The following is a 26,434-nucleotide window of genomic DNA, read 5'->3' as shown; positions in this document are numbered from 1 at the left end:
AATTCAGCTGTATGCTTGTGCAGGCCAGGCCAGTAAAAAGGTTTTCATATTTTAGTGTGAGTTTTCTTATCCCCAATGATCCCTACTGGCAGTCATGCACCAACCACAACACCTCCTTTCTATAACCCACTGGCAATGTGACTTGATGAACTTCTGACCATTTCTCATCTGCCTGAATCTGTGATGGTCTCTGTTTCCCCATTAAGACAACATTTTTAAGATAGTAGCACACCAAGATACATCTAGATTCTTCTTCTGTATATGCTCTTTGACACAATTGGTTTAGCTTCCCCTCTTTCTACTGTAATTCAGTTAATTTCTATGAACTAAAGAAGTCTGCTTTGTCATCAGTCTGTTCCTAGTTTGTAGCAACCATTTGATCAAACACTTCAACTTACTTATCTGTACTCTTTAATCTCTCCTGGTTCAATTGGTGATTTTGTGACCTCATTACCACACAGTTGGAAAAATCCCAGGATATGCCTTTTTTAATAGTTCAATTGCTTGAGTTTCCACTGGCTTTTCAACTACAGTAGGCAGCACTCTTACCTGTGAACCAGCTATATTATTAGTTAGAACAAATTATATTCCTGGAGCTGGGAGTTTATCCAGTAGCCACACCATGACTTCTTCACTCTTCACTGGACACTCTAACCTTACTTTCCATAATTAAGTGTTTCTTGTCTCATCATGAATTCCTGTTATTAGCACCTTTTCAGATAATAGTCCTTCAAAAGGTACATATCTCTTCTCTTTCAACATTAAAGATATAGAGAATCCCGTATCTCTTAATATTGAAACCTTCATCCATGTAATGGTTCCTTTTGGATCCCTAGCTAACAACTGATCAGCAACACTGAACAGGGCAAAAGTGAGGACTGCAGATGCTGGAAATCAGAGTCTAGATTAGAGTGGTGTTGGAAAAGCACAGCAGGTCAGGCAGCATCCGAGGAGCAAAGAAAATCAATGTTTTGCCCAAAATGTCGATTTTCTTGCTCCTCGGATGCTGCCTGACCTGCTGTGTTTTTCAGCACCACTCTAATCTAGACAGCAACTCTGAACAGCCAGACTGCTAAAAACCAAACCCAAACCAAACCAGAGAAAAGCTGAGCTGGGAGAACTGGCCACTTCCCTGTCATTGTACAAGTGTTTGTTTAAAACCTAAAAGCTTCTTCAAGTAGAAAAACCCAGACATTTTGAAATCTGTACATTTATGACCCCTCTGAAAAGAAAACAAGAATAACATAACCTTGTTAAAAGGACTGCATCATCACAACCTCTAGTTTTCATGAACACTAACCCTCCAGGAAAATTTTTCACGTTTGCTGAAGCTTTTGTGCTGTATAATCAATTGTGCATTGGTTGCACAGCACGACTTTCCAGTCAACCACATCTTGATTTACTATTGAATGATACATCACATCTAGTGCACTGCGTCAACTTTAAACAAGGACTTCAGCCAGACGTACTGTCATTAGGTCAGGTAATCTGATCTGAGTTACACTTAATTTAAATACACATATCTCTTCACAGAAAATATTAAGAAATGACCCACTGATTTCCTAATGATTAATTCACCCTCCAACTGATTGACCTTTGAAAAGAGCAGGCTTTATGTGTTTTCTTTCCTCTCATTTCAGCTAATCCAATAAATTCTCCCTTGGAGTTTGATAGTTTTCTGAGAATTTACCTGTCCTCTTCGTTTCTAATGGCAGTTGGAAGGCATGTGAAAATAAAGAATTGGGTTCATTGAAATAACTGACTTAAATGCATATGGTACTCTTTTTGGTCTGTGTATTTGTTGGATTCATGTTTTTGTATGCACAATGCTGTCTGTTTGAATTTGTGACATCATGATTTGGATTAAAGCAGAAGTGTATTTTATTTTAAATGTTTGGAGTAATTCTAATTAAGTCTATATCGAATTGGACTGATATGGGGTTGAAAACAAACTGCAAACTTAAAGGATTTGAGGTGATTGCCACAGTATTCAAAAGAGTATGGAAACTTTACTTTAATTTCAGATACTGCTAATTAGAAATTAGGAACAAAGATTTCAGTTTGACCTAAATTCAACAAGGGAAAGAAAACAGAAGTTTGGAAAAGCTTATCAAACAATCTAAAACCCGTTTAGCCTCAAGCTGTTGTGTAAAAATGATATAAACATCAGTTTTAAGTTCTATTCAAGTTAAAGAAGAAGCAATACCAATGTGGTCAAACTGCCAGGGAACACAATAGTTCAGGGTGTCATACAGTCATAGAGTCAGAGAGGTGTACAGCATGGAATCAGACCCTTCGGTCCAAACCATCCATGCTGACCAGATATCCCAACCCAATCTAGTCCCACCTGCCAGCACCCAGCCCACATCCCTCCAAACACTTCCTAGAGACCCAGACAACTGATATGAAATGATTATTGTGTGTACTCAAATCTTGTGGATTTTAAACAAATTGATTACCATGAAAACTATTGATCCCTGATAATGATTTTAAAAGCTAGTTTAAGACAGGTTGCAAAGTTTGTAGCTCTGGTCAAACCTCAAAAACTGGGAAGAAACATTAATCACTGTACACGTGGATTTTAGTCATGTATTTGGAGTAGTGCAGAATTACATCATTGACTGGACAGGTCAGTAAATATATCGGAAAGTGTGCTGCTGGAAAAGCACAGCAGGTCAGGCAGCATACAAGGAGCAGAAAAGTCAACATTTCAGTAATAAGGCCTTCATCAGGAATGAGGTGACGGGGAAGGGGGCTGAGAGATAAATAGGAGAGGGTTGGGATGAGGGGAAAGTTAGCTGGGAAGGCCATATGTAAATCCAGGTGGTGGTGATGGTGATAAGTCAGAGCAGAGGGTGGAGCAGACAGGTGGAAAGGAAGATGGATAGGTGGGACAGTTCAAGAGGATGGTTGGAGGGTTGGACTTAGGATGAGGTGGAGAGAGAGGCGATGACGAAACTGGGAAAATCAACATTGATGCTGTATGGTTGAACATTCCTATGATGGAAAATGACACGTACTTCCTCCAGGCTTCGAGTGTCAAGGATTTGTGGCTGGAATAGGTCCAGGAACTTGCATGCTCTTGGCAGAATGGGAGGGGAGTTGAAGCGTTCAACCACAGGGTGGTGGGATTGTTTGATGTGTGTGTCCCAGAGAGGTTCACTGAAACGTTCCTCAAGTTGGGTATTTGGTTGTGCAGGAAAATCTCTATGGATGTGGAAGGATCCTTTGGAGCCTTGGAGAGAGGTGAAGAGGGTGGTGTGGACACTGGTTTTATACCTCTGGCAAGGGAAGGTGCTGGGAGTGGAGGGTAGGTTGGTGGTGGTGGTGGTGGTGGTGGTGGTGGTGGTGGGGGGGGGGAGGTGGTGTTGTGGGAGGTGGCATAGACCTAAAGAGGGAAATCAGGAAGGGAAAGGTCTCTGTGGAATGCTGATATGGGTGGATAGGGAAATATATCTCTGGTGGTGACAGAAATGGCAGAGGATGATGCATTCTATCCAGAGATTGGTGGGGTGGAAGGTGCGGACTTCTATCCTTGGCTGAGGTTGCCAACTAACGGAATGTTTCAAAGAATATTTCTGGGACACAAACACCAAAAAACCTCACTGCCCTATGGCCGACCACTTCAACTCCCAACCCACTCTGTCAAGGACATGCAAGTCCGTCTCCATCACCACCAAATGCTAGCCACCCAATGCCTGGCGGAAGAATGCCTCATCTTCCACCTTGGGGTTCTACCAGTGTTGCAATTGCAACCACAACAAGGTTAGAATCCCATGGTCCTCACCTTTCACCCCACCAATCTCCGGATACAGCGTATCATCCTCGGCCATTTCAGTCACTTGCAGTCACACCTCACCATCACAGAAATAATTTCCCTCTCCACCACTATCAGTATTCCAGGGAGATCATTCATTTTGTGACTCCCTTGTTACATCTACACCCCCCCTCCCCCTCCCCACCAACCCACTGTCCACTCCCAGCACCTTTGCTCGTCACCAAAGGAGATACAATACCTGCGCCCACACCTCCTCCTTCACCTCCATCCAAGGCCCCAAAGGATTCTTCCACAGCCAGAAGAGATTTTCCTGCACATCCAAACACCTTATCTATTGTGGCTGGTGCTCTTGATGTGGTCTCCTCTACATTGGGGAAACAAGACGCCAATTCGCGAATTCTTTCAGAGAATAACTCTGGGACACATGCAACAAACAACCCCATAGTCATGTAGCTGACCACTTCAATCCCCCCTCCCACTCCCACATGCAAATCCTGAGCATCCTCCATTGCCAATTCCCAGTCCCCTAAATCCTGGAGGAATAATGCCTCATCTTCCACCTTGGGACACTCCAACCACACAGCATCAACGTTGATTTCATCAGTTTCCTCTTCTCCCCTCCCTCACCTCATCTTATGTCTGAGCAGACCCTCCAACTCGGCACTGCCCTCTTGAACTGTCCTACCTGTCCGTCTTCCTTCCCACCTCTCCACTCCACTCTGACCTATCACGATCACCCCCACCTGCATCTATCTATCATCTTACCAGCTACCTTCCACCCCCCTCCTATTTATCTCTCAGCCCCCTTCTCCCCACCACATTCTTGATGAAGGGTTTATGCCCAAAACATCGATTCTCCTGATTCTTGGATGCTGTGCTTTTCCAGCACCTCACTTTTCTACTTTGATCTTCAACATCTGCGGTCGTCACTTTGTCTTAAGTAAGTGTATATGCTACATTGCCGCTGGTAGTACATACACAATAGAAAAAAATAATTAGAAACATTAGGAGCAAGACTGCCAAAGGAAGTTTCAAAAGTTAAAAGTAAAGTTCACCGAAAGATCATTATCCCCAGTTACCGATGTATAAGGGGTAAAAGTACAACTGAAGAACTGGGAACCCAGTGGTAAACAGATATCAGATTATTTGCTGGTTTCTAAATTCAATCACAGGATGGGTCAATGAGTTTTGCTCATGTTGTACGATTAGGTCTCAGCATATTTTACAGATATGATGTATGACAGGTTTTAGGTTATAGATATGGGAAATCATAATCAAGCAAATCCAAACCAAGCATTGAATGATTGCACAACAAGGGACTAGAGTGTCTGTAAACAACTATGTATGCATCAAGTGTCCTGACAGATAGCAATTCCTGGCTATGGAAGGTGGTGTGGCAATGTGGCATAAAAGGCACTGGAATGAGCTATATTAACACTGATTCCATACCACTTATGGAGGAGTGTAGTTTGTACTGTCTACAAATTTAACTGTAGATATTCACCAAAGATCTTCATACAATACCCTCTAAACTCATGATCACTTCCATCCAGAAGGATAAGGGCCACCATTTGCAAGTTCCCCTCCAAGCCACTCACCATCTTGACTTGGAAATATATCACCATTCCTTTACTGTTGCCAGGTCAAAATCCTGGAATTCACTCCATAATGGCATTGTGGATCTACCTTCCGCTCTTAGGTTGCAGCTGTTCAAGAAAGCTGCTCACCACCACCTTTTCAAGGGCAACTAGGTTTGGGCAATAAATGCTGGCCAGCCAGCTAGGTGCACACACCATGAATGAATTTTAAAAAAGAGAACAAAGAAGTTATTAGGGAAATTAAAGTGTTAGGTACCTCAATACATTCTAACATGTCATATGAAAAATCTAATCAAGAGTACTTGAGATCAGGTTAGGAATGTGATTAATGAAAGATAGGAAGTCGGGACAAAGCTGGAAATATCTTAATAAAGACAAAGCAGCCTGACAAGTAAATTCTCAGTGTATAAATTGACTGGGGCTCTTGTGGTATAGTGGTCATTACCCTACTTCTGAGTGAAAAATTATTATTGAAATAACCCAAGATCTGAGAGTTCTTTGGTGTAGTGGTAGTGATGTCTGGACCAGTAGGCCCAGGTTACCATCCTGCTTGCTCCTAAGATGTGTGATAATATCCCTGGCCAGTCTGTTGAGAAAATATCTGTAAATTAACTGCTTGTAGACCTACCATCATGCATAAGAATAGGATTTCTACTTGTATACACATATCTATTACAAATCATGCATTTCGAATGAAACATTTGACATGCAAGGCGGTTTTGGGTACTGGGGCAAACTCTCACCCTTGCAAAGCAATTAATAAATGAGGTGTAAATTGTGGTCAAAATTTCAGTTGTTTCAAGTAGTATCTCTTTTTCACAAGTTTCCATTCTAAAATAGCTACATATTGACCAATGTCAAATCTTGGACCGAAGGCTCTGTTTCTATGCTGTACATCTCTATAACTCTATGGCTCTAATACATCAGCACAATCAGGCAGTGTTTTGAGTCTTTAATAGTTTTACTATAACATTTGCATTAATTTTTTTTTGATATTGGCTGGTGCAATTTCAGTAACACAGCCAACAGTTTCTCACATTGCCAAGTATATATTTACCACAACGAATAATCTAAATTTGAATAACTGAAATTGACTTTAAAAACCAGACTAAACAATTTAATGTTTGCAGAGATGTATAGTAAGCAATTCATACGAATTTTTTTTTAAAAACCTTGTAAAATGTGCCTTTGGACCTAAAAGAACCAGTTTGTATTCAGAGCTTCCTTAATGGTTATAAGCAGGCACAATTAGTAAAGAGTTGCTATGGTGATTAATTTAATTTGGGACCAATAGGCTTTGTGGAACTAATTTTTGGGACGGTACTGTTTTTTTTTCACATTTGTAAGAACTTGAGATGCATTGGAAGTAATTTGCACTTTAAAATTCTTCAATCTTATATTCTGGTTTGGTTGCTTTCAGGTTAATTGAGCAGAAAACAACAGCCCAAGCTAGAAAACAATCCTACAATTACTTTTTTGAACTTAACTAATCATTCTTCTAAACATTTTCAATTATACTTTAAATGATTGCAAGAAACAATTTCCATTTAAAAAGCTACTGTGTTAACACATGCCCAGGAAGTCCCTAAGTGTCTCACATACAATAAAGTACTTTAAAATTGAAATCATGTTGTTACCTAGCCAAATACTGCAACTAATTTAAGTATAATGGCATTTCAGTAGCAGCAACTTAGAAGAATAGTGATGTTATTTGTGAGAAGTTTCTTTTGCATATTAAGGAGTTCCTCTGCTCAAATGCTGCCAGAGAATTATTTCCATTTATCTAAATGTAACGTTGAGACCCTGGTTTAATAAGACATCCAAAATATTAGCATATTGAAGAAAGTAAACTCCTTCAGTGCAATGTTAAAGTGTAAATCCTGAATATGTGCTTACATTGAAATGAAAGTCCTAATTCAACAAATTTCTTATATAGGCAACATTATGGCTGACTGAACTAAACAAAGTTATTATAAAAACACAATTACAAATTTTGGCAGTCCTGAAACATACTTTGATATGTAACAAAGTTTGGATACTCACATGCAATGCGGACAAACGCCTTTCGGCTTTTAGTAGTGCCCGTGGTACTCCAGGCCACACATTGACACCAATATTCTTCTAAGCCAAACATTTTCTCTACTTGCTGCCGTGAAATATCAGTTCGAACTTGTAGTACTGGGAGTCCTGTTGGCAGTAACAATTACATTAGCAAAAACTCAATACGTCAGCATTAACTTGTTTTGTCAGGAGTCATGTGAGTTACAATAATGGATTAAGCACAGCTTCAATGGAGGTTCAAAGATTGTCCATCAACTGGAGAATTTCAACCTAAAATCTACAGTTTCATGCAGACATTCACATCATCTCATGCATTTTATATTTCAAGTGAGTTTTTTAAAAAAATTTGCTTTTAGATTTTGTATCATCGCCAAACTGGATCTATCCATTGATCTATTGATGAAAGAGATGTTGTAACGTTATAAGACAAAATGGTTTGTGACCTGGAAGGTGGTTGTGTTCCATGCTGTCGCTCTGCTTTTCTTCTACCTCAGAGTCAAGATTTTATCGGTGACAGAGGTTATTGAAGTCTAATTTTCAGATCATATGTATTTAATAAACATTTTTGAATTGATGACATTTTTATGTTATAAAGTTGTGATGAACATTTTGCTTCAGTTTTGTCTAGTTTTGAAACTTTGAATGACATGTTAATCTATTTAGTTTTGAATACATTACAATAAATCACTGAGTTAAAAAGTAATGAATTTATACCAGATTTTAATTGGCTGCGAGGAGCTAAAGAAAAGCTTGATCAAAAAAATGACCCAACTCCATATTCAGAACATGGGAACATATTAACTATCAATTTCATTTCATAGAATTCCTAAGTGTGGAATCAGGCTATTCAGCCCATCAAGTTCAACCAACCCTCTAAAGAGCATCTCACCCAGATCTGTGGCCTTGCCTTTCCCATGGCTAATCCACTAACCTACACATCTCTGGACACTATAGGTAATTTAACTGCCAATCCACCTAACCTGCGTATCTTTGGACTGTGGGAGGAAACCCACACAGACAAGGGGAGAATGTTCAAACTCCACACAGACCGTCGTTCGAGAGTGGAATCAAACCCAGATCTCTGATGCTGAGGCAGCATGCTAACCATTGAGCCACCATGCCACACCTCCTGTATATGTATGCATAAAACATCCTGATAAGAGTATTTTCAAATGCAGTTATTAGAAGAAAAGACAGACAAAAGTAAAAGAACATACATCCAAAGATGACATCTATTAGTTGAAGAGAATCAACACATTAATATTGCAATAAGTCACAACAACATGAATTAAATGATTGATTTCCAAGCTTTCTAACGATCGATTTTGCTAATTTTCAATTACAGAACACTTTCCCCTCAATGAAATGATCCCTAAAACATCATTACCAGATTTTGCCCTGTCACTAACTATACCAGTCTCCAGTTCTACAACATGCAACAGCCATTCTGTCAAGTTGTGATGAAAAGAGAGCATTATTAGGGGGAATAAAAACACTTACTTGTGAAATATTTCTGATTAATACTATGTCAAAAATCAATGATATCATCAGGTTGTAGATGCACTAGTTAATTCACTAAATGTGGATCAATATCTAGAATAGTTGAACTAAAAGAGTGAACCAAATCTTTTATTTTGTTCTTTCCTTACAAACAAAAGTGATACAAGTTGAATACGGCACACAGTATGCTGTTGTGACTTCTTGCAACATAAAAATGTTGATTGTCTTCAAGCAATGAAATGAAGCCATCGTTGATTTCTTTTTTAAATCAGGAGAATACACAGCTTTTGTTCTTCTAATTTAAAGGTTCTGGCAAAGTCATTTTTCATGTAAGTCTATCAACCCTCCATCACATTGTAGTCTATATTTTTGAAAATACTTTGACAAGTATCTGGAATATGGAATTGAACGACTGATTTTTTTTTTTGCCATGCAATTGAAATGCACTTATCATAACATTTGCGTTACCTTCCCTCAATTCCACCTTGTACTTCTGATCTGCTGAGCGAACAGCATTCGGTTAAAGAGCACACATTGAAGTCTCTCAAACCAATAGCATTTTTTGAACAGTTATTATTGTTATGATTCACTGGGATACTGCACAGAAAGTTGAGTCCCATTATTACTGGAATCGTCACAAAAGTTCCCCAGTTTACCTGTCTTTGAGATGCAGGTTTATGGAAAGCACAGACCAGGTTTCTGTACTGAATAAGATTCATTATTTATTACAAGAAATTAGAGTCTACTTCAAGGTAAGCAGTTACAAACCATCAACATATAGCATTACTCATTAAAACTCTAGTTCCTTTATAAACTTCCCATTATATTCATGCAGATAGACAAACAAATAGGGTAAAATAGGTACAAAAACAGAAATTGCTGGAGAAACTCAGCAGGTCTGATTGCATCTATGGAGAAAAGGCAGAGTTAACATTATGGGTCCAGTGACTCTCCTTCAGAACTGTAGTCAAGGAATATAGACATCTGGAGTCTAGGCATCCTCAAGAATACCAGTAATCTGTTGGAAGAGATTTCATTCCCTCAACAGTCAACATTCCCGATGTTGCCAATGAGGCCCATAAAGGAAAAATAGAGATGCAGAGGAAAAATTCAAATGGAATAACAAAGGTTTGAGAACAAGCCATTGATTCAGATGCTGAAACAGATTTGGCAGCACCCTTCAATATGCAGCAGCAAGGGTGTCTGGAATGCTAGTGGTCCACTGTTTGTAAAACTTTGCGCAGCATGGAGGAATCTTACAGGAGGAGAAATGTAAAGAGCACTCACTTGAACAGCCTGACAGCCACACACCTAGCTGCTAGAGAAACCCATGACAGACATTGTCCTGCTGTGATAGCTGTGGTTTTTGTGCTAGATACCTCTAATACTGGGGTCTGCGAGGGTGCCACATGCACATGCCAATGGCAGACTCTGTCATTAGCTGAGAAAGCAAACCGTGGGGTTCTGACAGAATGGGAAAATACATGGGATTGAAATAATGTAGGAATATCTTCAGCAGAAGATTCACTTCTTCAATTTTCTTTTCAGGATCCAAGCATATTTCTTGAATAGCCAAGATCTGAAGAGCAATGTGGTACAATTCATCAAACACAAAGGCGAAGCTTTCCTCCATGTGGCAAACTGAGTGGGCAGACCAAGACCAGGATGTCATTGATTGAATTCTGGAACTGATTCTTCATGTAGGAGGATATGCCCACCATGGAGGTGGACATTAGTGCAAAGTCCCAAGACATCATGGCACTCATGTTTTAGATAGACTCTTCCAATATCCCTCTAAAGATGTGCAGTCTTTGGAAATGCTAACAGAACCTTATACATTGTCTGATGTCACTGCAGAATTGTCCTAATTGTGGATGTTTCTCAAAGCTTAGCATCTGTGGCCAAATGACAGAGCTCAGAGTCTTGTGCACTCCATATGAGCTCTCTATTCCTGTCCCTGTATTGAACAGCCTCTCCTGTACAATGATATGTTTCCCATTATGTGGCAACCCACTTAACTTCCTTGAAGTTTCGACAAAGCTATGTTTCTATGACCTGACAGAGGGAGCACATTATCTTCTGATGGCGTTTTCCTCCCACTCCAGCTGCAATTTTATGCTTCAAGGAGAAAGCATGAAAAAAAATTGAATGAAGATCCACTGTTAAAAGATGAACTCAGCTTTCTAACAAATGACACATATTCACTCATTCAGAATCCCAAGTAAATGCATCTTGTTGGTGCATTTTGTGATGTATATACCATATGTTTCGTATATCTTGGAAAGATTTATGTTCACTTCATGAGCAATTAACAACATTCAAAACAATATAATGAATACTGAATAATGAATACAGGGAATCATATACTGATTCATAGAGACAGTCACACTGAGTATAATAACTGCATAACTTCATATTTTTTACTGTATGATTTATCAATATGAAGACATTGCAAATTCTTAAAATTCTGTTTCAAAATCTGTTTTGACATAATCCTTCTATAACATTCTGTATAATTACATATTCTATCAAAGATAAATAGCTAATGTGAGAAACAGAAATCATTTTATTTCAAATGAAATATAATCATATCCAGATAGATTTTTCTCCATTACGCATTTACAAATTATAAATAGAACAAATTTAAGTCTTGTATGATTCAATTACTTCTCACAAAAAAGCTGAATCCCTGGCAAGTTTTTTTTCCCCTAAAAATCGAGGGCAATTCTTTATTTTTATATTTTGTGACCCGAAGATTCCTTGGCTACTAACTTTGCAATTGCACCAAGATCAGTTCTCAACTCATCAGAATGGCAAGCTCAGTAGGAGAGCACATCATGAGAAAATAGACAAAAAGATCAGTTTGGAGGTACTTCCAGCAGTAGATTGGAAATAATTTCCAGAACCACAGTGATCTGCTTACCATTGGAGTGCTTGTTTGAGCAGACTAGTGCCATCTTGTGCTATCCTGTGTTCACCATCAGCAGAGTACTTACTACTTCCAGGACCTTCCTGGATTTCTACAACTGATGTCACATTTAAAGTTTGACTGTATCAATCACCTAGCCATAAATAACACATTACAGCGCATGTAGTGGGAAGGAAACAAAAAAGAAAATCTTCAAAAGGCATAATGTTAGCATAGGTGTCATTGCAAACTTAGCTCACATTTGTAAGTACATTGCTACCTAACATCAACACCTCTCTGATCGACTGTCATTGTAACTGCAGCTACAAGAATAATTTATCTTCAAAAAGTAGTTGACAATTTGATCCTCATTTCATCTTCTTTTGATTAAATAACACCTACACCAATGTCACTGCCATCAACAGCCACTTTGAAAGGTTCCTCACAATTTGCTGCTGCTAAAACCAATACTGTTGGCAACACAGATTGCAATTTTTTGAATGCAATCTGATATTCTTGTGTCCATTCAAATGTTTTGACTTTCTCTAACCAACATGTTAAAGCAAATTTCTTGAAAGAACTTCAGCAGTTCTGAAGTTCAGGACAAACAAATGCTAAAATCCACAAAAGCCAGAATGTCACAAAGTTTTGTGTTTTGCTTTAGCCACAAAAAAATCCAAAATTTCTTTCATTTCTTGAGCTGCTATTTTTGCCTTGTCCCACAGTGTGGCTCTACTAGGTCACTTTTGCTTTGAAAAAATTCAATATTAGTCAGATTTATAGGAAATTTAAGCCTTTATAACCTATCACCAGTTCAGTCAAGTGCTGCAAATGTTTTTCCTAGGTTTTGCTGAACAAAATCAAATCATCAAGGTAAGCCAAACAGTTACACAGTCTATCAATGACTTTATTGGCTAATCATTGGAACATTGCTCGGACATTTTTTTTGTTTCATTTCAATGGCATGACTTTACATTGATAAAGCCCATCTGGTACTTTAAAAACTGATGTTGCTCTGGCCCTACCAGTCAATGGAATTGTCAAGCCCTTTTAGCAAGTCAATTTTGGTGACAAATCATGCATGTCCAATTCATTCAATGCAGTTTTTCAATCCTGAAATGGAATGCAAATCCATTTTAGTTACTGCATTGACTTTGTGATAATCAATACAGAATCTTTGTGACCTGTCTGGTTTCAGAATTCTCAGAACAGGTGAGCTCCAGCTAACAGGATTCAGTTCAATATTGATGTAGTCAATCATAACACACATGCTACTTTTTTTCTTCTGTCTGGAGTACTTTAGTTCATTGATTTTCTTTTTGATTTCATAAGGTCCAGTGAACCTTCCTTTGAATACTTCTCCAAAGACAGGTAACAATACTAACACCTCCTCTCTAGGAACTAAATTTCAAACTTTGGCCCTTTCATTTACTCTTGCTTTCATTTTTTTTCTTCAATTTATTTTTGTCAAACTCACATGCATTCATTACTTTTCCTCTGAAATGCAAAACATGGACTGGAAATAAAACGTAATATCCTCCCAGCCACTGAATGACATGTACATTAGAAAGTCAGTTGGGTATGCAGGGTGTGATTGATAGAAATGTGATTCTCAATGTCAAGGTGAAAAAAAGTCCAATTACCTTACCAGATTTTGATCAATGAGACAAGAATCTCAATATTTAGTGGTGAGAGAGCAATTTGCATGTCATTATTACCTAATCTTACTTCATTGATATGCAGCTTCCCATTCTCCTACCAATTGAACAGAAACTGGATGATGCCAATTTCTGGCATAAAAATCAGAATGGGGTACCTGATGACTCAACTCACTGCCTGCTTCTCCAGGCCTCCATCTTGGACAGCGGTCCCCAACATCCCTGGGCACAATCCATAAGCAGCGAATACCTGCATGTCATCATCCATAGGTATTGATATAGGGCAGGCACCAGCCTTGCTGCATCCTCATGGCACACCTCCAATCCATTAACAATACAACTCTGCACTTTAAAGTGCACTGGCACCTCTCATTGCAATGCTGCTGATAGGAACTTTGAAGCCAATGACAGGCAGCCAACTGAACAGGATTCATCTCAGAACTTCTCATTTGCTTTTACTTGGATGCTCATAGCAAGCTGACATTGCTCTGTCTTTGTGCCCTTTGCCATCTCTGCCACAACTTAGAGGCTCCCGTCTTGCAGTTCAGCACAGAAACAAAGCCAGGCATCATGGCATGATGGTAAGCAGTCATTGATCAAGGGGTGGAAATACTGCTGTGAGACACCGCGCAACATCAATTTCACATTTGCATTATGTGCAAACAGTAAGTGCAGCAAACACAGCACATATGTCACAAATAGCTATGTTTCAAAGTCTAAGATGTCAAATCAAGGGAAAGATCCTTCTGCCTGGGGGCCCAGGAGTGAGTCAGGGGCAGCATCAACTATCAATTCACGGTTTGGACTCATTCAGTCAACTGCTTAGGACAATCAGATTCCATGTCACTACGATCCATGGAGTGGGCCACACTCAGCAGGTCTAACATAAGCATTCTGGGCAATCTCCGTAAGTCAGTAGAGGGGCTGTACAAAGATTAGCCGTGAGTTTAGTCATTCAGCAGTTTGAAATGTGCATCCAAGTCAATCAGGGGATTGGCTCACAGTCAGTCCTAGGGGTTCTATCAAATAAATGTCAAGAGGGTATGCCTGGGGCTCAGGTGTCAAAATCAGAAGATAAACACTCAAATCACGGATCAGCTGGGAAGGTACAGAAAATCAAAGCCAGTCAGGTTCACAATGAGAGCTAACCAGAAGGGAATATGAAGATTTTGTTTGCTGTCTAAATTGAGTGACTGAGTCAGTGACTCAATCTGTAAAGTGCAACTGCAGCTTGTTTCTATCATCATTTAAATAGCAAGTGCGTGACAGAGAGAAAAATGGTCACCACCACACCCAGAATAGTTGGGGTCTAAGTTTCATTCTGTGAAGGAGAAATTCCGATTTGAGGACCTTCAAAAGGGTAATAGAATTAAACAGGTAACTTATATATAATAAATAAATGTAAATTAAACTTTCCACTATTATTTTTTGCTGGTATGATTATGAAACACAGTACTTCAGGAATGTTTTTGGGAGCACTCAATTTTAAAAGCACACTGATTTCCACTTCTGGTTTAACATTGGGTTCTTACACAATCTGCTATAACCCTGCTGAACTGGTTTTAGAAAACTGGCATCAGCTTTGTAAATGGAAGCTTACTTGATAGTTGTGGTTTCCCTAGTTCCCTGATTTGTCTGGCAAACTTTGACCATATCTTTGTGATTCTAACTAATAAATGTGCTTTAGCATTTTAGCCAATATTTTCCCAATAGATATTTTCTGAAATCGAAGTGACCCGGCATTGGAATTTTGTGTTACTCAAAATGTTGTTGAAGTACTGGAAATACTGCCTGATGAACTATTGCCCATTCCTCATTAGCATGTGTTTAATTTCCCCATTTTCATTTCACCATTCATATTTTGGTTATCAAGTAATAACACACAGGTATCAATTTCTGACGAGATCCTTTGGTATAACATCCTGAATTCAGGATGTGCGTTGCATTTGTTGCCAAGTATCTAACTACTTTCATAGCACCCTTTGGAAGTTCTTGTTCCAACTATATGTGCTTTGGAATCATGTCTGAACACAATGTTCCAAAGGACAATGTCTAGAATATGAGAAAAGAATGGAAGGCAATATATGTTGTTCACAAACTAGCAATATGACAAAAGAGTTTGTGGTATCTTGAAAATTTGACAATATGCGGTGTTAACACTTAGTGATAAGTGTGAATTTTTGAAAAGGCACTGCAACATTTTTTGGGCCATATAATATATTGTCTAGGCTATTAGGATCACTGCAGACTCTCAGAAGATTAAATGGAATATTAGAGAATTCTTGCTAGTGTCATGCCAAAAGCAATATGGTGAGATTATAAATATAAGAGCTATCTTTTAAAGACTACATTGTAAAAGTCTAATAATCAAGAATGCTTTTGTGAACTAACAAACTATTTTATCTCTGGAAAGGGCCATTCCTTCTGATGAAATTCACAATCTATATAAATTATTTTGATTTGTGAATCAAACATTTTTCAAAATTTACTGATGACTCAAATCCAGATGGGAATGTAAGTTATAAGGAGGATGTAAGGAAGCAATAAGTGCGACTGAACATGCAAAGTGAATGTGAAAGAACATGGCTGGAGGATGAAATGTAATGTAAATGATGATGAAGTTACCCACTTTGTTGAAAAAAAACACAAGCAGAATATTTCTTAAATGTTCATGAGTTGTGAAGTCCTGTTGTTCAAAGATACTTGAATGTCCTCTTTCATTAGTCAGTAAATGCTAGTATACAGGTGCTAGAGGTCTCATGTAGCAGTGTAAGTACAGTTGTAAAGTTGCCATATTCCCAAAAGACCACAGGGCTGCTTTCTCATTGGAGAGAGATCACTTGTGGCGGTTTAACCTGACTGTTGCCATCTCAGGTAACTGCTCCTTCTCCTGGGCCAGGAGAGCTGGGTTCAAATCTCGCTGCTCCAGAGATTTGTCATAACATTGCGAAACAGAATCGAATAGAATGGAATCCCTACTGTGTGGAAACAGGCCCTTCAGCCCAACAAGTCCACACTGACCCTCTGAAGAGTAACCCACCCAGTCCTGTGCCCTACATTTACCCCTGACTGATGCACCTAACCTACACATCCCTGAACACTATGGACAATTTAGCATAGCTAATTCAGTTAGCCTGCAGGTCTTTGAATTGTGGGAGGAAACTGCAGGACCCTGAGGAAACCCGCGCAGAGACAGTGAGAATGTTCAAACTCCATATGGACAGTCGCCCAAGGGTGGAATCGAACTCCGATCCCTGGTGCTATGGGACAGCAGTGCTAACCACTGAGCCACTGTGCCACAGGTTGATTACAGTATGATATCTCTACACTATAGATTCGGTTAGCATTTCAAAACTAAATGGCATTTTGGCCTTCATTGCAAAAGATTTTGAAAATAGGATTAAGATGCCTTGCTGAAATTATATACAACATTGGTGACATTGCCCAGAACATTGTCTACAGTTTCAGTCTTCTTAAAGAAGAAAATACTTGCCATTGAGGAGTGAAATGAAGATTCACCAGATTAATTCATGGGATGGTGGAATTGGCTTTGAAGAAGAGATTGAAAAAAATTGACTTTTTTTCTGCTAGTTTCAAAGAATGAGAAGTGACAAAGTAGATGTAGATAGGATATTTCCTCTGGCCAATGAATCTAGAACTAGGGTCAAATATCAGAACAAGCCACTTAATACGGAGATAAGGAAGAATTTCTTTAGTCAGAGGGTGGTGAATCTTTGGAATTCTGTACTCTAGAGGTTTATGGGAACTCAATTATTGAGCATATTCAAGCCAAAAATTGACAGCTTTCCGAATAATTACATCAAGGGATGTGAGGATACTGTGGAATTGGGCTAGATGTTCATCCATTACCTAATTTTGATGTAGAATAGGCTCAGTTGGCTGAGTGAACCATTGCTGCTCTTATGTTCCTGCATTTCTAAATGGTAAATAAAGCTCGTTGACACCTTCACGCACACAGGTCTTTGATTGAATGAAACTACAAGATTGAGAAGCCAAAGTTCTGACTGCATATTGCATTGCCATATCTTATTTGGATACTGAATCATTCATTCATTTGATAAAGCAACCATCTTTGGTCCATTTTAAGAGGAACTTACCAGAATTCAAAACTGTCTCGCAAGTAAAGTTATCAGACTGATACAGTTAGTTAAGTAGCTAAAATACTCAAATACAATTTCTTGTGGAGAGTGACAGAAGGACGGTAAGACAGAAGGCCAGCATTACCTAGAGGAGCATGAGCAAATATCATGGGACAGGCAGGTAGAGACAGCTAGAATTATTGATACTGATTGGAATTGGTTCAAACTGAGCTACAAACAAATGAACAAGCTGTTTGGTGAGTGTCTACTAAGTGGCTAAGATCTTTTCTATTCTTACATTTTATCTTAGATTAGATTAGATTAGATTCCCTACAGTGTGGAAACAGGCCCTTCAGCCCAACAAGTCCTCACTAACCCTCCGAAGAGTAACCCACCCAGACACATTTCCCTCTGACTAATGCATCTAACACTATAGGCAATTTAGCATGGCCAATTCATCCAAGCTGCACATCTTTGGACTGTGGGAGGAAACCGGAGCACGCGGAGGAAACCCACGCAGAATGTGCAAACTCCACACAGTCGCCCGAAGTTGGAATCGAACCCGGGTCCCTTGCTCGGTGAGGCAGCAGTGCTAACCACTGAGTAGTGCTGCCCAATATGTTAATTGTTCATTTTTATGCTTGATATGTTAACTGGTGGCAACATTAATAATATATAGAAAGCAGCTTCTTAAAAATTACACAATTCATTTATTTAACATTCATTAAAGATGACAGAAGAGGCGTCAAGACTGCAGTATTAGGGAGTCCCAGGAGATTACAGTGACCCAGGTTAAATATATCTGCAGTAAGTGAATTTCGAGCAGTTTCTGAATTTATGAACAGGGGGATGAAATACAGACACTGTGACACATTAGGGAGGGGGAAACCTACCTGGATTCTTTGTTCCAGTAGATAGTCACACTGTTAAGATAGGATCTTCTGATTTGGTCATTGGTCATGGCAGGAAGGTTTGAGAGTGAGACAGGTAAGGTCAGAGAGCTGGAGAGTAGGGCTATCTGCTTTTGGAAAGAGACTTTCAGCAGAATAGTTGGAATAAGATTAAATGTGGGAAAATGTGGTAAAGCAAATAGTACTGACAAAGTAGAATAACACTTTAGGAAAGTAAAGTTGAGAATAGCTGGTAGGGTCAGAGAGAAAAACAAGACAAGGAATACGTTAACATCTAAACTTGATTCTTGAAGATAATGAAAAGACATAAGAATGCATGTACCATTCACATCAAAGTAAACAAGTTAATAATGCACACTGAAATAAATAACTGATCTGACTGCCACTACAGAGACATTGCTTAAGCTTCGCCAGGGTTGGATGTTGAATATTGAGGGGTTTAGGATTTTTAAAAATAGAAGAAAGCTAGACAATGGCAGAGGAATAGCACTGTTAATCAAGAATGGCATTTGTGCAGTAGTTTTAATTGATATAATCTAGAAGATCCAGATGCAGAATCAGTTTGAGTGGAGATGAGCAATTGTGGGGGAGAAATGCTCTGAGTAGGGATAGTGGTCAATAGCCTCCGGACAGTAACACCACAATGTGGGAGAAAGTATACAAAAAGAGATATTATTTATAGGTGACTTTCATTTACTTATGAACTGGAAAAATCAGATTGGCAGGAGCAGTCAGGATGAGTAGACTACTTTTGTAATATTTTCTTACAGCAGCATCTTCTGGATATAACCAGAGAGCAGAGCACATTAAACATAATGTTGTGTCCTGTTACAGGATTAATAACTCATTTAAGATTACCTATCACATTAACCTGCCACCCCTAGGGGGCAGCTATAGCAACACGCCTGTATTTGCATTCAGTTTGAAAGGAAGAAAGGGCCTTAGAGAAGTATTTTAAACCTAAATAAGGGCAAATGTGTGGGAATGAAAGCTAAACTGACTGGAATGAACTGGTTTGCTAGGCTAGGGGACAGATCAAAAGAGATTTAACATTGGACATTTAAAGGGATATTTTAGAATAAATATGTTTCCACTATAAAGGACACATCACTGAGCATTTAATGAAAGAAATTAGGGAAAACATCAAACATAAGGAAAAAGCATATGGCTTTGCAAAACCTGGCAGGTCAGATGATTGATTAGAATGTAAAGAGTTGCAGAGAATGAATAAGAAAGAAGCAAGAAGAAGAAATTGGAGTAAAAGAGGAAGCTAGCTAGGAATATAACTTAGTGAGTTTTTAAAGGCATTTAAAAAAAAAGAATAAGTGAAGTATTTGTACTCTGAAAAGTGGGAAGGGGAATGAACAATAATAAGAAAACAGTGTATAAAAGGAACTTTTTATTTGTCTTTAATATCAAATGATTCAAATCTATACCAGCAGTAGCAGTAAATCAGATGATGAAATGGAGATAAGAAAGTAGTACTGACCAAAATCAACTCCTGCCTGAAAAGATTTGGATCTGGCTGAAAGGTTTTTGGGTCCAACTGGACATTACCCAGAGTTTTAAAAGAGGTGGTTAATGAACTAGTAAACGTGATCCTGTTATTTTTCCAAAACTCCCTCAATTCAGGAAATGTCCCATCAGAATGGAAAGCTGCAAATACAACCCCTCTTTCTCAGGAGAGAGGAATGTAGAAAACAGAAAACTACAGAAAATGCCAATTAGCCTGACATTTGCCATAGGGAATGAATCTTTAAAATATTATAGCGGTGCACCCAGAAAAATGAAAGGTAATTGGGAAGAATCAACATAGTTATATCAAAGGGAAATCATATTTAGCAATTTATTTGAATTCTTTAGGAGAGTAACATAGGCTGTGGATAAAGGGGAGCCTGCAGACATTCTGTACATAGTTCCAGAAGGCACCTGACAACATACTACCTGTCAGGTCTTTGTGGAAAATAAAAGCTCAGGATGTCAGGGATTACACACTAGCAACAGTGGATAGCCTAATACTGACAGCTTGCTAAAGTTCTTGTGCACAATTGACCAATGCCAAATTCCAATAATTTAAAAACAAAGTCAGCATAGTATGTCCTACCAACAGTAAGGCTAGAACCAGAGACTGTAAGTTTTGTAAAATGGAAGTTATGAATACTTTAGAAATGGTTTTGGAGATGAGAATATTGACAGACAGCTCCATACAAACGGTTATAATTAAAATCTTTGCTTAGTGTTCTACTAAGCAACAAGGAATGTTTAACTATGTTGTGACCCCTATGTAAGTTACCTTGAAGATTCTACGATTGTACACTAGCCAAGTTGATAGCTCTACATGAGCTATTGTAGGTTAGTCTGGTAATAAATTTTCTTTTGATGTTATGACTACATCTTTTTTGTCAAATATTACATCTGAATATTGCAAGCAAAGAATTGCTCTTGTAGCATTTTCACTAGCAATGAATAAAATCAAACAAAGTGAACTATTTACATGGGAGAAATTTGAGGTCAGAGCGCTATAACATATTAAATGAGATGCATTGAAGTTCACATGCAGGTAAGTACAGCAATGAATATTTTGTGCTACCCTGCCAATATGCCTATGAATAATTTAGTGTGAATATTTCTGATTAGTTACAGAAGTTCAATGGCCTGCATTTGCTTGCAGCAGTGAAGGAACAGTTTTTGCCATTTACCTCATGTTCAGACGCTTAAACTTTTGGTGGCTTTGTCAACAGAGATTCCACTTAATGTCTGTTCCAGTGTAACACTCACAATCATGAATGTGTAGCAAAGGTGAGCACATAAAGCAGCACCAAAGTTCTTCAATCAAACAGTATAAAAGAGCCTAATGGAGACATGCAGATTGCAAAACAGTAAGTAGCAAACAAGGGTTTAATAGGCTAATTGTTAGCACGAGTTTACATTTTGTTTTTGTGTTCTGAATTTCACACAGGTTAAATAAATTGCATCTGAATCTGCACATAGTTGGTTAAATTGTTTAGAAGGGATGGAGTGGCATCATGCCAATGTCACTAGACTAATAATCCAGAGGTGAAAAGGTGTTGCTGGAAAAGCGCAGCAGGTCAGGCAGCATCCAAGGAGCAGGAGAATCGATGTTTCGGGCATGAGCCCTTCTTCTTCCTGAAACATCGATTCTCCTGCTCCTTAGATGCTGCCTGACCTGCTGCGCTTTTCCAGTTAGACATTTTCAGCTCTGATCTCCAGCATCTGCAGTCCTCACTTTGTCCTAATAATCCAGAGGCCCAGGCTAACATGCTGAGTGGAAACTCAATTGATAAACCCAAAATTAAATGTGTTAGATAAAGGTCAAACTACTGGTGAACCAGTTTCTTAATTATCATAAAGTCCAAGGCTCCAGTTTTATGAAAATATGATAACTTCAGGCATCAGATTGAAATATCTTTGCAGGAGCTTGCTTGAATGTACATTTTCCCATCAGCATGGAGAATTAGATCACTGTCAGCAGCACTAACTTTACTGAGTATGAATTTAAAAAGCTTTATTGAAGATCTCCTGCTCCCATCAAGTTTACAATCCTAATAACAACTTTCATTACAAGAGAGAACAGCATAACTTTACTTGCACATGCTTACTGCCAGATTATACAGGGGTAACTGTCAAAAAAAGAAGAAACATGACCATGGTTGCAAATTGCAAAAACAATTGTATTTGCTGTTAGCATGGCTGATGCACCATCAGTGGTGATAGAAACCAGTTCCTTGATTGGAATGTCTTTTCCAAGCACATCTTCAATTTATTGTCAATATCCACATGCCGTATTCTCTCTTTAGGGATCTCTTTAAAAACCATGCTCATAAAAACAATCAGTTGATCATGTTGATTGATTAATTGAAATGCAGTGGGAAATATTCCATCCTTTGGGTCCTGTTATTCTTGCTGAATGATGACTTTGTACAAAGACTATACTCATCCTGCTACTGTGGAGGCACCAAGCCTGTTAAACCCCAGGCTAAACTCTGTTTGCTACTTACTGTTTTGCAATCTGCATGTCTCTGTTAGGCTCCTTTATACTGTTTGATTGAAGAACCTTGGTGCTGCTTTATGTGCTCACCTTTGCTACACATTCATGATTGAGAGTGCCACCCTGGAACAGATAGTTGTCAGCATACATTTTTTGTTAAAGTCTGGATAAAGTTTCAGTGGTCACAGTCATTCATCTTTAAGCACTTTGTCATCTGTGAATGATTTCTTGTCCTGCCGGAAGATGGTAAATGAAAACGACACATAGGTATATGCCTTATGTTTTGCTGCTGCTTTAGAAAAGAATGATTGTTGAGCTTTCAAAACTGGCTTCAGTTCATCAACAACCTTCGCATGAAACATGCTGGGTTTAAGGGAAAGTTCTCCTTGAATTCACTGTGCATCATTGTGCCCTATTGTTACAAATTCTCTTGTTTACTTATCAAAATACTTTGATGGCATCCAAGCCAAACAGTCTTACCTTTTACAACTGCAAACCAGAAATTCATTTTGCCATTCTATGTTGTACAGCTTGGGTTTCTTTTTAGATGGCCCAGCTTCTTCATTCGTCATTATTCATTCACTTCACAGTCCCTGACATCACTCTGCCACTGAACATATTGCAAGTAAGCTTCTGAACCTCTGGAACATCCAAAATATTGTTGGCTGCTTTCAAGTAGGGAGATATGAAGATGTGGTTGTGATTTGTTTCTGAGGCCACAGGTCAGTTTCTGTTGCTTGGACAGTGGATGTGGGACACAATAGCATTCCAGGCAATTTTCTGTCATCATCCATTTACCAATTAGATAAACAGCTGAAGAAGAAAAACTGCAAATCTGCAGAGAACAAGCAAATGAGTGGGACTAGCTGACCTGATTTTGTAGAGAGTCTGCTGGAATGTGAGCAGCTGAATAGTCAATGTTTCAAGTACTGTGATATCCTGGCTTTTCACATCAGTTCCTAACATACTTCTTATTTATTTCTTTGTAGATCTCATATGTTTTGTGGTGACAATGCAATGATAGTTCACCTGGACCAAACAAATGAAAGGCAATGAGCTAGCAAAGCTGGTTAACAGCATGTATTTTCCTCTGGTCACGGGGCTTCTGAAGGTAGAACTCATCCTGTGGTATGATGATGATTGACATGTGCATAACAAGAGAACATGGTTGATGGTGAGGTCCACTACCAGAGACTCTGTGATTATCCAGTCAATCATGACCTTGGAAACCACAGCATTGATGCTTGTCTTAACATATGAGGGACTTTTGAGGACTCTAGGACTACAATTGATAGAGTTTAGAAGTACTGGGAGGGCGGGGGAAGGAGGGAATCTAATTGAAACTTAAAAAATATTCAACGGCCTGGACATTGGGAAGATGTTTCCATTGGCAAGAGAGGCAAGGATCCGAGGGCACAGCCTTAGAGTAAAGAGAAGATGCTTTAGAACGGAGATAAGGAGAAAGTTCTTCAGCCAGAAAGTGGTGAATCTATGGAATTCACTGCCACAGAAGGCTAGGGCATTGAGTATATTTAAGACAGAGATAGATAAGTTCTGGATTGCCAAAGGGATCAAAGGTTCCATGGAAAAAGCAGGAAAATAGGGTTGAAAAACCTATCAGCCATGATTGAATGGTGGAACAGAGTCGATGGGCCAAATAGCCTAATTTCTGCTCCTATGTCTTATGGTCTTAAGGGTGTCTTTATCTGTTCTAATGTTTCCTTCATGGCTAGAGGAAGGCCAGTACAGGAGACTGCAGATGGCCTTGCAGCTTGACCTCTCGCACTTCGAGCAGAAAAGGTTTGGCTTCAGTTGGTACTATCTCAACATGGATACCAGCAGTGCCAATGACATCGTGCCAAACAAATGGGATGTTTTGTCCTATTTGGTATTAAGCTTCTAGAGTGTTGTTGGAATTGCACTCAGAGGCAAATGGGAAGTATTCCATCAAACTCCTGACTTGTGCCTTGTAGATGGTGGACTTACTTTAGGAGTCAGGTGGTGAGCTGCTCACTGCAGCATTCCTGGTGTCTGACCAGCTCTTGTGGCTAAAGCAGTTAAATGGCTAATCCAGTTCAGTTTTTAAATCAATGGTAACCCCTATAATGTTGATAGTGGGGGATTCAGCAATGGTAATTCCAAGGGGTGAATATGAAAGGGTGATAGTTAGGTTCTCTCTTTTTGGCAAGGAACATTGCCTGCATTTATGGTGCAAACATTACTAGCCACTCAGTAGCCTAAATCATGATATTGTCCGTGTCTTGTGGTATTTGAACATGGACTGCTTCATTATCTGAGCCATAATGAATGGTGCTGAATGTTGTGCAGGCTTCAGTGAACATTTCCATTTCTGACCTTTAGAATGGAGGGAAAGTCATTGATGAAGCAGCTGAAGAGGTTTGTGTCAAGGACACTACCCCAAGGAACTGATACAGAAGATGGACCTGGAGCTGAAATGAATGACCCCCAACAGCCACAATAATTATCTTTTGCACTAATTATGACACCAACTAGCAGAAACATTTCCCCTTGACACTCATTGACTTAATTTTGCAAGGGATCTTTGATGCTATGCTTAGTCAAATTAGCTTTGATGTTAAGGACAGTTTTTTCACTACTCCTGTGGAGTTCAGCTGTTGGCCACATTTGACCTAAAGACATGAGGTCAAGAGCCACGAGGCGCCCCTGGAATCCAAACTGAGCATCAGTAAGCAGGTTATTGCTGAGCAAGTGCTGCTTGATAGCATTGTTGATTACCCCTTTTGTCACTTTACTGATAAATGAATATAGACTAATGTAGCAATAATTGGTTGAGCAGGATTTGTCCAGCTTTTTATCTACCAGACATACCTGTACAAATTTCCACATTGTTGGAGAGATGCCAATGTTATAGCTAAAATGGAACAGCTTGGTTAGTGAGTGGCAAGCTGTGGAATGAGTTTGTAGTACTAGCGCCAGAACTTTATCAGAGCTCATAACATTCTGCAGATCCAGAGTTTCAGCCATTGCTTGATATCAAGTGAAGTAAATTAAATTGGCTGCAGACCAGCATCTAGCAAGCTCCTCAATAATTAGCTGTTTGGCAGCCCTGCCAACACACCTCATTAAGCATGATCATCAGCATTCGCCTGTATCACTCCATCAAAGTCTCCATCCAAACGATCTCTAATAGAATTGCGTGATTCAGTCCCCCTGCGTGCTGGCACCTAAATTGTCATTTGCCACTTGCCTGGCTGCAGCTCATTTGTGCCTGTGTGTCAGGACATGCTGATCATCCCTCCAAAGTTTGCACATTCTCAGCATTAAGCTGGCAGTTTTGAGTTTCAGATCAAGCGACAGCGCTTCTTCATCAGCAGTCTAGTGTAAGTGATATTGCACATGCTGAGGCTGCACTAGGTGGCAGTTCTTTGATACTTGAAATCAGAAATGCAGATAGCAATGTGGGAACATCTGTGAAGTTAGCAGTATCGTCCACGGACTCTCAAGACAGAAAAAGGCCCATCGAATCTGTGTCAGTCAAAACAAGTACCTTGTTATTCTAATACTGGCATTGCAAGTACACATCTAAATACTACTTAAATGTTATGATTGTTTCCATCTCTACCCTTGCACAGTGAGTTCAGACTCCCACCATCCTCTGGGTGAGAAAAAAAACATTCCTCACATCCCCTCTCAACCTCCTGAACATATCTTAAGTCTAAGCACCCTGATCGTGGATCCCTGCACCAAGAAGAAAATTAAGGGACCATAAATAGTCCCCTCATAATGTTATGCATCGCAATTATATCCTCCATCAGTCTCCTCTGTTCCAAGGAACATAACTGCAGTCTGTCCAATCTCTCTTCATAACTGAAACTCTCCAGCCAAGCAATGCCCTGGTAAATTTCCTCTGTATCAAATCCAGTGCTATC

At 39.2% G+C, this 26,434-nt stretch overlaps 1 protein-coding gene across 1 annotated transcript in view; it reads right to left on the bottom strand.

Annotated features, from left to right (window-relative positions):
- unc5a (unc-5 netrin receptor A) overlaps positions 1-26,434 on the bottom strand; it is a 294,221-nt gene that overhangs the window by 216,757 nt on the left and 51,030 nt on the right. Inside the window, exon 3 of the mRNA XM_060837501.1 lies at positions 7,420-7,563. Within this exon, the coding sequence (XP_060693484.1) occupies positions 7,420-7,563 (144 nt within the window). The remainder of the gene's footprint in view (positions 1-7,419; positions 7,564-26,434) is intronic.

The sequence above is a fragment of the Hemiscyllium ocellatum genome, chromosome 16 (assembly GCF_020745735.1).
Source record: "Hemiscyllium ocellatum isolate sHemOce1 chromosome 16, sHemOce1.pat.X.cur, whole genome shotgun sequence".
Lineage (NCBI taxonomy): Eukaryota > Metazoa > Chordata > Chondrichthyes > Orectolobiformes > Hemiscylliidae > Hemiscyllium > Hemiscyllium ocellatum.
The sequence above is the reverse complement of the archived record's forward strand: the minus strand, read 5'-3'. Positions and strand labels throughout refer to the sequence as shown.